Below are 14,553 nucleotides of genomic sequence, written 5' to 3' on the forward strand. Positions count from 1 at the left end.
GATGAAAGGACATCTTAAAGAAAACCAGGACATTCTGGGATCAAATTAGAAACTTGGACAGCTTCTGTAAGTCTGGAACTGTCCCTGGAAAATAGGGACAATAGGAGGGTCTGGAGTAGGGTTGTGCATTTTTCCTGAATTTCCTGTTTTATCTTTTGTAACCCCCTCTGAAGTGGTTTTTGTTTTTGTTTTGTGTTTTTTTACAATCAAGCGGTGTATAACTTTTATGAAATAAATAAAAATGAAAACCCCTGGCTGGGGAGAGCCATACATTGTTCCGGAAGCTTGCCACTCAGGCTGTTCTGGAAGTAGGCCGGTTGCTGTGGTAACTGGAAAGCTGATGCGTCCCCTTCCATGTTGTCGTGGGCACCATGTTGAACCCTCATCGCCACTCGGTGCTGACCAATGCCTGTGTCAAGCCCTCAGTGGACCCCATTAACCGGATCCCCGGCGCCATCTATGAGCCAAAGGGGCGGGTGCGGCTTTTGGGCCTGATCTCGGAGAGCTCCCCTCCACAGCAGGTAGCTTGGAGAGGGCAACGGGGGTTTCTTGCTCCCATACGTGGAGGCCATACTTCTCGCACCCAAGACAACAAGATTCAGGGGCGCCGACTTATAAAAAATATTGGGGGAGCCCGCGAAAGCTCATGAATAACAAATAAGCTCATGAATATGCAGATAAAGTGGTGCCACCTCCTCGTGAGCGAATAGGGGAGAGCGTGCTGCGCCTATTAATCAGCTCCGAAGGAAATTGGGTGGAGCTTTTGCTCGGGAGGGAGGGCAGGAGGCATGCAGCCCGCCCCTGTGCATTTTGGGCTGGGGGAGGGGCGGCGGTGGCGCTCTGCTGGAGGGGCGCCCGAGATTATTGGGGGGGCAGAGCCCCCCAAACAAATTTTTGAGGGGGCTCGGGCCCCCTCAGGCCCCATGGAGTCAGCGCCTATGACAAGATTAGCACTGTTTTAATATGCTCCTTCCTTAGGCACTGGACAAAGAAAGAGGTGAAGTCACGGTTTCTCCATCCAGTGATATTTGGTGTGAGGCAAATTTGGCCTTCGTGGTTAAACTACAACGCCCATCAGCCCTAGCAAGCATGGCCAATGGCCTGGGATTATAGATGTCTTAGTTCAGCAATATCAGCATGGCCAAAATGCTTCTGTGCACCTCATATACTTTCCAAGCGTGTTTCCCTTGCTACTGGGGGGGGGGGGTCTGCCTCACAGGGACGTGTAAGCCTTTGAAAACAAGAGAGAGGTAATGTGAATGTGTGCACCAAGGCCGCAACAACTGCCACGTGCGGCCATGCCACTGGCATGTAGCTCCCAGACACCCACCCATTGCTGCTTGTGGCCCTTGGAAGCCAGAGGATTGCCTGGTCCTAGCCAGAGAGTGATGGGGCCCAGGTGAATGATGGGAAATTCTCAGTCAGTCTGCACGGGAATCATTGTTCCCCTTGGACTTGATCTCGTAACTTGTATCAGAAGTTGTATGGTGGGGAGGGAAAGGGTGCAGAATGCAAGTGAACACACATGCCTAAATATCTCTGTTTTTAAGCCTCAGTTTCACAGTGTGCCAGGCAGTAAATCGCAAAGTTCAAAGCAAAAGCACGATGCACATTGCTTAATTTACTTTGAAATATGGTAATGCAGTCCCTGCTGCAATTAGTGCATGCTGAATTTGTCAGCTTACCAATTCCCAAAAGGAGAGGCGCTAAAAAGTTGTAACATGGCTTGGGAATTCAAAATATATTGCTTGGTTATATTGATTTAATTTAGTTTTGGTAAAATGGTATGTAAAATGTGTGTGAAATTGCATAGAAATCATGACAAATGATTGCCAAGTACTTGCAGTTGTATATTATATATTAATATTGTTTTCATTTATTATTATTATTTAGCATGACTGACATTTTCAAAAGGTAAAATTAAAATTCATTGGTTTTCCTAAAGCAATTTATTCTATGCTTCTTCATAAAATGTAGACTTACCAAGCTAAATGTTGTCCAATTACAAAAATAATAGCAGATTTGAATTCCTCACACCCAAAAAGGTATTTTTAAAGCTCCTCACTGAAGAAGTTAACAAGAAATAAGTTCCACCCTGTAAAATGATATATCCTACTGCTGTATTTAGGAGGCCTCATTCTGCTGAGTGGGGTCCTGGGCATCTGCCCCAAAGTCCTGCCCGGATGGTACCACTGGAATCACTGCAGTCATTCTAGTGATAAAGCAGTGGTAAAACCGCCACTGGAAAAACCACTGCATTTTACCAGTGTTTCCTGGCTCCTAGGATTTCGGGTGTGCCCTCAGGCATGACATTCTTGGCTCCTCACCCCAACCTGGAAGAGCAAACTGAGGGATCTCTTATGTTCCAACCGATCTTCTCTGTGCAAAGTGGAAAGTGTGGTTTGGTTTAGACGGTGGGCCCTCTGCTGGGCTCAGGGTCCTGGTGCCCAAATGCACATCTCTGGAGCCAGCCTTGGTGCTATAAAATGTCTCTGTGTGACTCAGGAGGACTACCTGGATGCTGGTGATGGGATGCTGATCTGCATGAAGCGGGCAAAGAAGAGAGGCCCTCACCCCGCAAGGAAGCCCTGCTGGGAGCCTGAGGAAACAGTCCCAAATGCCAACAGCATCTCAGACATAGACCCAGAGCAAGAACTGAGCAGGCAAGTTGTTGCCGTGGGCTTTAGGGGGGTCCCATCCACAGCACACATTTAAAGTAATAATAATAATAATAATAATAATAATTTTTATTTATATCCCGCCCTCCCCAGCCAAAGCCGGGCTCAGGGCGGCTAACAACAATCAAATAAACAATCAAATAATAACACATTCTAAAAATATTTCATTATAAAAATTAGTTAAAATCAAATTGATGGCAACCGATTAAACATTGCTTCCCACCCTTTGGGAGGAAAGGTGGGATATAAATTTATAATTAAAAAATTGGATGACCATTGTATTTTCCAAACTTTTAAAGGTGATCCTTCTTTTCTAAATATACTTGCCCTTCTCAGCAAAACTGCACCAACTATCACCATATCAGATGATCATATGGAGATTATCATGCATAATGACAGGCATCCTACTGCTACATGTGAGAATCTGTGGGTCAGGGTGAATGGATATAAAACTGATTGTGTAATCAGCCCTTCCTATACTGCTATAAGGGATGATCTAAACCACTGGGCCTCTATGGGCTTGTCGATCAGAAGGTCGGCGTTTCGAATCCCCACGACGGGGTGAGCTCCCATTGCTCAGTCCCAGCTCCTGCCAACCTAGCAGTTTGAAAGCATGCCAAAAAAGTGCAAGTAGATAAATAGGTACCACTCCAGCAGGAAGGTAAACGCCATTTCCGTGCGCTGCTCTGGTGTCGGTGTTTCGTTGCACCAGAAGTGGCTTAGTCATGCTGGCCACACAACCCGGAAAAACTGTCTGCGGACAATGCCGGCTCCCTTGGCCTGTAAAGCGACATGAGTGCCGCAACCCCAGAGTTGTCTGAGACTGGACTTAACTGTCAGGGGTCTCTTTACCTTTGCCTTTTTATACTAATATAACAATTGTGGCTTCCCCCAAAGAATCTCGCAACAGTAGTTTGTGAAGGGTGATGTGAGGGGTCTTCTAACAACTCTCAACGCCTTGAATAAGCTACAGTTCCCAGGATTCTTTGGAGGAATCCTAAATAGGGAATGCACCTCATTCGGAGCAGGATCTGTTTGTGCTTATAATTTTAAAATAAACAACCTGCCCAGTCTGAGGTCTTACAGAGTGGTCAAGTTTTGAAAGGAGCATTTTTACAATTTACACAGTTCAAAGATGGAGTTAACTCTTTATTAGCAAAAACATGATCCCCCAAGACTTGGGGTTGGGTGTCAGGCCTAATAGTCAGAGCAGCACATTGCCAGTGGTCTTCCTCCATGAAAACCAGTTGCTGAGACTATGCCTCCTCACAGCCTTCCCTTCCACTGCAGGGCTTTTTCCAAGCAATCTGAGACTGCGGCTGCAGGCAGCCAACCTACCTCTCCTCCGCCCTTTTCATGCCTCTCTGGGTTCTGGGAAACAAGTGGGGAAGGGAGATTGTCACACCAGGAGGGGGAGACACCTGTGATCCTTCTTCAGCAGGACTCATCTCTGTCTCATCACCTCCCTCCTCCCTGGCTTCTGTTTCTGTTTCTGCCTCTGATTCTGGTCTTCTCTCTGCCACAGACTCTCCCTGCTCACTAAGCCCTGTTACCTCTCCAGCTTCCGGCAGCTCCTCTTCCCAGTCCTCTCCCTCCAACCACTCAGCATCGTCCCATCATCACTCCACAGGCTGTGAGGCTTCTTCTATGAGTGGTTCCCCTGCTGGTTTTCCCACCATTCCTCTGCACCCAACCTGTCCATGACATAGAATAATAAAATTGTAGAGTTGGAAGGGACCCTGTGGATCATCTAGTCCAACCCCCTGCAACGCAGGAATATGCAGCTGTCCCATACAGGGATCGAACTTGCAACCTTGGCATTATCAGCACCATGCTCCAACCAACTGAGCTATCCAGGTTCACGAGTGAAATGTGCATCAGATGCTGCAATTGTACTGCAGTTCTTTTAAACTCTCTTTGCCACTGAGCCAAAGTCCTTCAATAGGACCTGCTTCCGTGGTTGTGTGACACCCACTAGTGTGATTGGAAAGTAGCAGGATGTGCCCCCCAAAAGAGAATGCCAGTGAAAAATCAGTTGCGATTCTGTGTGCCGTTTTACACTGGAGGAGCAATAAATGGATAGCGCTAAAACAGGGGTCAGCAAACTTTTTCAGCAGGGGGCCGGTCCACTGTCTCTCAGACCTTGTGCGGGGCCGGACTATATTTTTTTTGGGGGGGGAAATGAACAAATTCCTATGCCCCCAAAATAATCCGGAGATGCATTTTAAGTAAAAGCACACATTTTACTCATGTAAAAACACCAGGCAGGCCTCACAAATAACCCAGCAATGCATTTTAAATAAAAGGATACATTCTACTCATGTAAAAACATGCTTATTCCCAGACCGTTGGTGGGCTGGATTTAGAAGGTGATTGGGCCGGATCCTGTCCCCGGGCCTTAGTTTGCCTACCCATGCACTAAAAGACTGCTGGCCTGGAAGTGTTTTGATTATCCAAATCAAAGTTGGGAAGCAGGGTTCCAAAACTGGGAGGTGGGGAGACCAGGTTTGTGTCCAACCTGTGTGTTGCTGCTTCCCCCCTAGGCAGCACCCAGTACCTCCCACTCCAGATGTCAGCAATGCCTCACCAAGCCCTACACCAGTTCCCGCATCTGCCAAGCAATCTCGACCGGGTTCCTTTCCCTTCCACTGGATGTGGGAGAGCATCTCTGTCAACGGCCAGGCCATGTACCAAGACCGGCTCCTGGAGAAACCCAAGAAGAAGAGGTCCCCTCAGACTTCTGTCACCACCTTCCGTGAGCCTCCCTGCACGCCGGAGCCGGGGAACACGAGAGCCGGCAGCCCTAAAGGCGGCCATTGCTCGAAAGACCCCAAGCCCTCGAATGGCGTCCCTGAGGATCCCTGGCCCACGTGCCAGAAGTGTCACCGCCAGGTGGGCCTGGCTCCCGGGAGCTCCCTCTTGCCTCTCTACTGGAAGATGGACTCCCGGCAGGAGGCTCGGAAACGGCAGATGCGCCAGGAGCGCCGCCGCTGGCTGCAGCTCACCCAGGAGCTGCTGAGCCTGGAGGATCAGGGCCCCAGGAGCAACAAGCGCTTCTCGCCCAAGCGGCTGGAAGAGAAACTCCGAGCGGAGCTCCTCTGCCTGGCCACAGAGCCCGAGGAGCCTGCACCCCAGAGGGAGGCGAGGAGAGCCAAGGGCCGGGCCCAGACCGACAGGGAAGAGCAGCTGACCTTCCAGCCCACCATCAACCGCAGGATCCCCAATTTCAAGAGTCTCCAGAGGCGCTTCCAAGAGCAACTGGAGCAGAGGAAGGATCAAGGTGGGGAGCAGTCATTCATTGATAATGGGCAAGGTGGGAGGGGGGCGGCATAAGGTCAACATTAAGGATGGTATCCAACTAAGTCCGACTCAGTTGGTCAAGTGAGTTGTTGTTGTTGTTATTATTATAAGGGGGGGAAACCTGTTCCTTTTCCCTTATGGGGTATTCCAGAGCTCATATAGAGTCCTTAAGTGGGTTCCCTATTGGTAGGAGAAATAGCAACCAACTAGAGTAAATTGAAAAGCAAAGCGGCTAGCAAGCCTGATCTTTATTCAGGGAACTGTTGCAACAGGGTCCCCACTCACCACACGCAGGAGGGAGGAGAACTCTGAACAATGGTGCGCAAGCCCATATATAGACTTTTGAAATTGCTGCAAGGAATATTTGACGTAACTGAGAGATTCAAAATGGCTTCAAGATTGATCTCCTATACCATTTCAGACACATGGTTCATGTAATTAGATATGTGTGCATTTATGAACATTTAGTCTATATTTGAGACCTTAAAATTCTTATAACAGTATTATTACTATTATTACATTTATAACCTGCCTTTCCTCCTAATGTGTGCTGGCCTCTCTTTCTTTTCTCTCTTCTCCACTCTTTCCTTTCTTTGCTTTTTCTCCTTTTTTCTACAGACTGGATTATTAGAGCAATCATTGTCATTTAAAGTTTACTCGTAATCCGATGTATCCTTGTAAATGGTTCAGTTCCTGTTTGGATGTTTGTTTCCATTTCTCTTGTCGTAGTTTTAATAAAAAATATTTTAAATTAATCAATTAATATGCTGCTGTAGCACCCTGCTTGTGGTTAACGCTTAGCTGGAATGAAATATTCAACGCAGCAATAGAGAAATTAAAATAATAATTTATTTGTCAGACAGATAAATGAGAGACACAGTGGTATATGGATACCAAAGCTCTGCCCACTCCAGCCCTGATGGCCAGCACTTATATTTCCTCAGCCCAGCCCCCTTGCTCCTCCTTTGGCTGCCTCTGTCCAATCAGCCTGGTTGAAATTCCTATTGGCTGTTTGCTAGAACCAATCATAAAAGATACACCCATTTCCTATTACCTTTTATGGGAGACAAAGAGCTATATTTCCTTCTATCCATAAATGGCAGACAAGTAGCCATATATCTTACATTTGCCTCGACAAGGCACCTTAATTATCAGATCATCTTTGCCCTATTGCCCTATTCACTCCAAAACAGATGGCTAAAACAGATGGCTCATGGTTTTAAATTTTTATCTTAAACAGAGATCTTGGGTTCACCTTCTCACACACCATCAATGAAATAAGAATCTAACATAAGAATCTAACATTTCTTACTTTCTAAATCCTTTGCATAATTACATTAAGCCAATATATTTCATACATAGCATATATAGATTTTTAGAAGAAAAGGCCTTTTCAAAGTAAAAAGGAATTTGTAAAAACAGCTTCAAAACAGCTTCAGAGAGAAGCCTCTTCGGTTTACAACCCCCTTTCAATCCAGCTGCTGTTCCCATTAGCTCTTGCCCTTTAACTTTAGGAAGATGTGGCTCGAGTCTGATGGGAGGCACATGGTATTTTCTGTTAAACAATAAATTTCACTATTTACCAACTCTTAATTAGTGTTTTTGCAGCTTGATTGTATTCTGTAATTTGTATGGTCAATATGACCTCTGCTCCCAGCCTGTAATTTCCTTTTACAACCCTGAGGTACTGCTATAGATCAGGGGGGCCCTTGATCAAGAAGATAAACAACTGCCAGAGTACTCAGCCAGCTGCTTTATGTCTGGCATGAAACATACAAACATTTGCAAATATATTTTTTAAGCTCATTTTAAAATACAAGTCTTGATCAGATGCCTCACTGCGAAGTGATGATATGTGGGCAGGCGGGTTGGGACAGGTCACGTTAATGCCTCTTTGCTCTCCTCCACCCAGCAAAGCTGACCATCTGTAAGCCTTTCCGACTTCACTCCACGGGCAGCTCCCAGCAATTCTCTGGAGAAGAGGACAAGCAGGACCCAGAAGACCCGTATTACGAGGTCCGGCGGTTGTATGGGGTTCACTGGAGGGCCCATTCTTGCCCGGACTTTGGTCCCCCCATGGTTGCTCCAGTGATGCACACCAAGACCTCTGGCAAGCGGCAAGAGGCTAACAGGTAAGCAGGGCACCTGGGGAGAGGGGTGGCGGTTCCAAAATATTTGTGCTATTATTTCCCGCAGTCCAGTGAGAAAGGCCAGGGGGTTGCTTGGGGGTAGGCTGCAAAATTTTCAGCTAAACATTAAAACAAAGAACCCCAAATGCTGACTGTTGCTAAGTGAAAGCTGGGGATGGAGGAGAAATTAAATTCATTTTGTGTTTAAAGAGGAACCTAATTCACCATTTCTGAAACAGGAAACAACACTCCCTGCCCCCCCCCCATCTTTGAAATACTCACTTCCCTAAATTTTGCAATTCACTTCTGCAGCCAAGTAATGTGTACAGAAATGCACACACTAACATACAGTGTACATAAAAATGTCCATCTTGGTGAAAGTAAGACAAAATTGTGATTTATTGGGGAGAATTGCTTTGCAAAAATGTGTATATTAAGCAAAACTGCAAGAAGGTACAGTTGTACCTCGGAAGTCAAACGCCTTGCGAGTCGAATGTTTTGGCTCCCAAATGCCGCAAACCCGGAAGTGAGTATTCTGGATGGTGGACGTTCTTTGGAACCCAAACGTCCAACGCAGGTTCCAATTGGCTGCAGGAGATTCCTGAAGCCTTGGTTTCTAAACATTTTGGAAGTCGAACAGACTTCTGGAACGGATTCCGTTCAACTTCCGAGGTACGACTGTATGTCTATATTAAGGGGGGAAATCATACTAAAACGCTGGTGAATCTTCACAAGGACCCTTTTTTTAAAACAAAAATCACAAACTGTTGTGGAAAAATGGAGAACGGAACTTCAGGTAGGAAAAATGAGAGACTGCAATAGGCAGAATTGCTCATCCTGTGTTTACTGAGTGTTCATTCATCCAGTCTTTACTGATAGGATTATACCACAGTCAGCATTCATCCAGTACGGCACTCATCCCAGTTTGCTTGCAGAACGTTTACACATCTTCATTATTTGTTGCCCTCACCCTTTGCAATCCATTTCCCCATCGCTTTCCTCCCACCGCTAAAATGTCGGCCTCCTTTCTAAAAGTGGCTTTGCTGCACTCGGGCGACAGAGCCCTTCAATCCCCTTTAGCCAACCTACATTCCTGACCTGCACTGGAACACAACGCCAGCCTGCCTGGCGGACCCCTTCACCCTCACTTCCAGAGGTTTTCCCATGCCTGAGGTTGACCTCTTTTTGTTAGGATGCTCTTGCTGGAGTGGGAGAGGCAGGAACGGAAGGAGAAGCGGCAAGCCGAGCTGCGCAGGGCGAAGGAGCAGCAAGTGCAGCGGGAAGTGGCCAAGTGCTTGGCGACATACCAGACCATGGACCACCCCTCCGTGTCATTGCAGAGGAAACGGGAGATGCTCAGGTAACATGCCGTGAGGTTTCTGCAAAGTCCCTCTGGGCTGTGGGGCAGAACAGGGGCTGCATACGCACCATACCTTGAAAGTGTGGGACTCTTAAGGATAGTAGGAAAGGATATATTGATTAAATATTATCCTTCCACGCTAGTGAGTCATGTAGCAGAGCAGATTCCCCCAATATAGCAGTAAGCTAGTTTGCAGATTCGTTTGAATCTCTTTAGTTAAGCAATCTAGTCTCGCTTGCCCAGATTGGATTTTTCCTGGCAAGTCCCCTTTGATCTCTCTTAAAAGAATCAAGACACAAGAGTCTTAAAAGTAACAATAAGTTTACTCACATTCAGTTCACAGTATAATCCCTGAAGGCAGGCTTTATCTTGAAATTACAGAACAAAGTGTGAGTCCATTGCATATGGAAACTGAGCCCATGTACTGCTGGCTGAGAGCCAGCAGACAGCAAAATACATTAAGAGAAGAAAATGGCATCAAGAGAAAGATGGCTGTGTGACTCCACTTTTATGGAGTCAGCCAGGGTCACGCCCATCTGTCTGGTCACATGCAGGGGGAGGACACTCCAGACCAGTGGAACAGGAAGTTATACTGGCTGGCGTAACATCCCCCTGCCTGTGTCCACTCTAGGGAAACAAGGAATGTTGTATTTGACTACTCCAATGGATTACATCCCACAAAAAGCACATTTGGAGCACATTCGCCGTCCCCAAAGAACCCTGGGAACTGTAGTTTACCCCTCATAGAGCTACAGTGGCCAGGATTCTTGAGGCGGGTGGATGTGCTTTAAAGGTGTACACAGCCTGTTTTCTGGCTTGTGCTCGGCTGCCAACTAGGGTTGTATCGAGGACTGCCAAAATTATTACCCAGCAATCTTCATAAGGCTGGAAGGAGCAATTCTGCTCTTGAGCATGACAGAGGTTTTTGGGAATATTATGGGTTGTTCAAGGGCACATTCCTGCTGGAGGAAAGTACTTAAGGAGGGCAACAGAGGAGAGCTGCTGAGGGGTGTGGCTTGGGTGAGGGGTGTGGCTTCAGGAGGATCCCAAGGGCCAGGCAGAAAAGCCTGGAGGGCCACATTCCTAGAATATTCTTCCAGGCAACAGCTTCCTCCTCCTTTCTGCCGCTACCTGACTTTTAAAAATCTAGAGATGCCATTGGGGAGGATCGAACCTGGGTTGCCCAGACAGCTCAGTTGGTAGAGCATCAGATTTATAATCTGAGGGTCATGGGTTCAAGCCCAAAAGATTCATGCATTGCAGGGGGCTGGCCTAGATGACTCTCATGGTCCATTCCAGCTCTATGATTCACACAAAGCAGGTGTTCTACTTACTTACAGGGGAAGCAGGCCTGGTTATTTACAGGCTGGGGTAGAGGGATCAGAAGAGGAACAATACAGCAAAGGCCTACCAACCTCTCACTTTGGTGTGCAGGAGGCAGGAGAAGCAGCGCATGGAAGAGTACACATTGCAGCTGCAGGAGATGCAAGACCGCGTGGAGAGCAGACCTTTCTTGTTTGAGAGAGTCATGCAGGTGAAACGGGGGCCAGGGGGCTGGAGGGGAGGGGAGGGGAGGGGAAGCAATGGGTTATATAGCATAGCAGCTTGAATATCCAGTTCAGTGCAAGGAGACACAAGTTTGAGTTGTCCACTCGGCCTTGGTTTATCAATGTGGAAAACCTCAAAGCAAAATAGTAATTCTAAAAATATTATTTCAAGCACTGATCTCAGGGTTCCCGGGAACAGTATCTTTCAGCCCTACGTAAGCAGGAATGTTCTTAGACTGGCACACCTCGCCACGGAGGGCATTTCGCAAACAGGAGCTGCCACCGAAAAGGCCCTGTCACAGATCAGTGCCAATAAGGCCTCGCCTGCTTTGCTGTGTTTGCTGCCATGGGCACCTTTGGGAGGAAGAGCTGGCTATAAACAGGGACTTCCAGAGGGTAGGTGCTGGCCAAACTGAAAGATCAGTTCCTTGCAAGGCGGTCCAAGTTGCCTCCTGACCTTCAAACTGTAAAGGAAAAGACTTGCTGCCTTTGTTCTGGCAGAGCCAGCAAAATGGCAGCAGAGAGAGCGAGAGAGCACAGCGTGTGGCAGTAGGGGCAGTTGTACGGGTGTTTTTTTAAAACTACGTTGCCTTTGGCCTGCCTGCGTCTCCACTCAAGCCTCTCTCCCTGCCAGGCCAACGCCCGCCAGGCTGTGGAGCGCCGTTTCTCCCAGGTCCTGGCTGCGCTGGGGATCGACGAAGAAATGCTGTGGAAGCATGCACTGCGGCAGTCTGCTCGCAAGTCCTCAGGCAAAGCCATGTAAGGAAGGTTGAGAGGAAGAGGGTGGCTGGCCGGAGGCCTTCTCCTTCGTCCCGAGTGAAAACAGATATTTCCCCCTTGTTCATTTGGAAATCATTATGGACACGGGGTCTTTTCTGCATGCCAAGCAAGGGCTCTAGCCCTGTGTTAGAATCATAGAATTGTAGAGTTGGCAGGGATCTCGAGGGTCATCTAGGGCAACCCCCTGCAATGCAGGCTTTCCCTAAAGAAGAGGAGCTTATGCACCCAGGATGGCCTGCTGGGACTCCCTAGCGCAGCCGCTCCCAGGCGGACTCACTGTCAGTGCACTCCGCTTGCAAAGAAAGAATTGGGAGCTCCATTTAATCTCCAGGTTGTTTATTGGGCACCAAGAAAGAGCAGAACTCGAAGCAATGGCTTCAAGTTACAAGAAATGAAATTCCGACTAAACCTGTGGAAGAGCTTTCTGATAGGAAGAGCTATTTGACAGTGGAATGGACTCCCCTGGAAGGCGGTGGGCTCTCCTCCATTGGAGGTTTTTAAACGGAGGCTTGATTGTCAGGGATTCTTTAGCTGCCACTCCTGCATTTCAGGGGGCTGGACTAGAAGATCCTTGGGGTCCCATCCAACTCTACAGTTCTATGGTTCTATGAAATGCTGGTGTGCCCACTGGGGCCAATGTCAATTGCCAGCTATTGATTTACATATTTTACATGGGCCTGTGCCCTGTAAAGGCCCAGAGGATTGTGGAGAGAAGACAGTGGGGTGGCTGCCGCCTCAGCTTTTGCTTTGCAGCACGCATGCCATGGGGTAAGGCAAAGGGATCCTTGCCTGCTGCCACCTGCAAAGCTTATTTGGGTGGCCTGGGTACAGTGGCGTAGCGAGGGTTGCCAGTGCCTGGGGGCCGCACAGAGTGGGGTTGGGAGGGAGGGAAACAGATAGAGTACTACACATGCACATTCAACTGCCTAACGGCATCTGCATCACCCAGGAGATTGCAGCTGCAGAGATAAGAAGAGTCACTCTGTTGTCTGGAGAGATTACTTCCTGGTTCACATGGAGTAGACATTTTCAATGGAGCTGGGCGTCAGAAGTGTGCAGCTATATTGAGGCAGCACCGGGTGTTGACATTTGGCACCCCTAACAATTTTGCGCCCAGGGCAACTACCACTGTGTCGCCACCCCCACCCCGCACTACGCCACTGCCTAGGTGGGACGCGAGGGGTGTGCAGGCATGGAGGTCCCTGGAAAGCCCTTCTTTCAGGAGGCCATGTGTCCTGCTTTGCAGAGGACAGCCCTCTCTCCCTTCTGTTGGAAAAGTTGCACGGTTGATGTCTGGATTAAAAACAGTCCATGCTTTAAGCCAAGGTTGGTTGAAAAAGCTGGGGCCTTGAAAGGTTGCCCATCAAACGTTAGTACCTGGAGAGCAGTTCTGGCCTATGTATATACAGTAAACCCTCGGGCTACATTACTCTTGAGTAACATAAACTTTGGGTTGCAAAAGCAGCAAACCCGGAAGTATATTTCTGGGTTTCGCTGCTCGCGCATGCGCAGAAGCACTCTGCGCACCATGTGTGCACGCAAAAGCAGCGCCTCTGGATATAGATTTTTCAGGGTGTCACAGACCCCCGGAATGAATTAACTTCGTATCCAGAGGGTCCACTGTAGTCAGCATCTGGTTGGACATTGCAAGAACAGAGTGTTGGGTTAGAAGGGCCATTGGCCTGATCCAGCAGCTGGCCCTTTTTGTTCTCATGAGCAGGCACACAGTTCACCTGCTCACTGTCCTATTCCCCACTATGGCGAGGTGTATTGTGTTTCTGTTCACACTACAGAAATTATTTCTGCATGCGAGTTGTTACCTACAAAATTAGCAGGTGCAACTTTTATGTGCATCAGCACCCTCTTTCATCTTGGGTTTTTTTATTTTTTGGCAATGCACACCTGATGCCTTGCCAAGGACCTTCTCAGACCTGTGGTGTGTTTCAGGCGTAGGAGGACAGAATCTCCAGAAGATCTCCCAGAATCGACCTGAAAGCAAAGCCTGGCAGGCAGAGAAGAAAGAGAAAGAGAGAGGGAACCTTGCAGCAAGATCTGCACCTTCTGGACCTGTAGTCACGAGGCACCTAGAAATAAAACTAGCTTTGGAGACGAGAAAGACTCAGCCTGCTCTATGAGGGGGTTGACCTGGGCAGTTGAAAATGGTGCTTGGTGGTGATGAAAGGTGGGGAATCCTTTTCTAGGTAACATTCCAGGGGCCACATGCCTGTGGTAAGTAGGGCCAGGGGCAAAAGTGGACGGAGCACTCATGCCAGAGTGCCAGAATGAAAGCCGCTTGTGTTTTGTCTTGCGAGATCACAAAACGAGCATCATTTAGTTTCGTGCTCGCACGCAGGCACAAGAGCTTGGGACCAAAAATGGAGCATCCCAATTTTGGTCTCCATGATGTTGGAGGGTATGAGTACAGGACTGTGTTGCCAACCAGTTTTTGAAACTTTCCCCACCTTCTTGTAGAGTTTGGATTTGATGTCCCGCTTTATCACTACCCGAAGGAGTCTCAAAGCGGCTAACATTCTCCTTTCCCTTCCTCCCCCACAACAAACACTCTGTGAGGTGAGTGGGGCTGAGAGACTTCAGAGAAGTGTGACTAGCCCAAGATCACCCAGCAGCTGCCTGTGGAGGAGTGGGGAAGTCAACCCGGTTCACCAGATTACGAGTCCACCGCTCTTAACCACTACACCACACTGGCATTGGTTTGCTTTTCTGTTATTGGTTATGATTCCCTACATGGTCAGTTTGGG

At 48.1% G+C, this 14,553-nt stretch overlaps 1 protein-coding gene and 1 long non-coding RNA gene across 3 annotated transcripts in view; one reads left to right on the forward strand and one right to left on the reverse strand.

Annotated features, from left to right (window-relative positions):
• LOC310694616 overlaps positions 1-14,553 on the reverse strand; it is a 197,782-nt gene that overhangs the window by 31,857 nt on the left and 151,372 nt on the right. The gene's annotated exons all lie outside the window — the stretch shown is intronic.
• TSGA10IP (testis specific 10 interacting protein) lies at positions 308-13,910 on the forward strand. 2 transcript variants are annotated; one of them, XM_083477800.1, is made up of 8 exons: positions 309-521; positions 2,506-2,667; positions 5,226-5,958; positions 7,891-8,110; positions 9,300-9,467; positions 10,902-11,001; positions 11,649-11,773; positions 13,742-13,910. In XM_083477800.1, the coding sequence occupies exons 1-8, from the start codon at positions 372-374 to the stop codon at positions 13,785-13,787; spliced, it is 1,704 nt and encodes a 567-aa protein (XP_083333926.1). In that variant the 5' UTR covers positions 309-371; the 3' UTR covers positions 13,788-13,910. The 2 variants fall into 2 exon arrangements, with proteins under 2 accessions (XP_083333927.1, XP_083333926.1); XM_083477801.1 differs by lacking the exon at positions 11,649-11,773 and having other exon boundaries at positions 308-521.

Source organism: Podarcis liolepis (genome assembly GCF_965112155.1).
Source record: "Podarcis liolepis genome assembly, chromosome: 15".
NCBI classification, from domain to species: domain Eukaryota; kingdom Metazoa; phylum Chordata; class Lepidosauria; order Squamata; family Lacertidae; genus Podarcis; species Podarcis liolepis.

Bases quoted from the DNA above. Each gene is read 5' to 3' on its own strand.
- TSGA10IP (XM_083477800.1), top strand. From the start codon at position 372: ATGTTGAACCCTCATCGCCACTCGGTGCTGACCAATGCCTGTGTCAAG. The intron at 5,959-7,890 runs GTGGGGAGCAGT...TCCTCCACCCAG, and splicing joins GGAGCAGAGGAAGGATCAAG to CAAAGCTGACCATCTGTAAG. The intron at 8,111-9,299 runs GTAAGCAGGGCA...TCTTTTTGTTAG, and splicing joins AAGCGGCAAGAGGCTAACAG to GATGCTCTTGCTGGAGTGGG.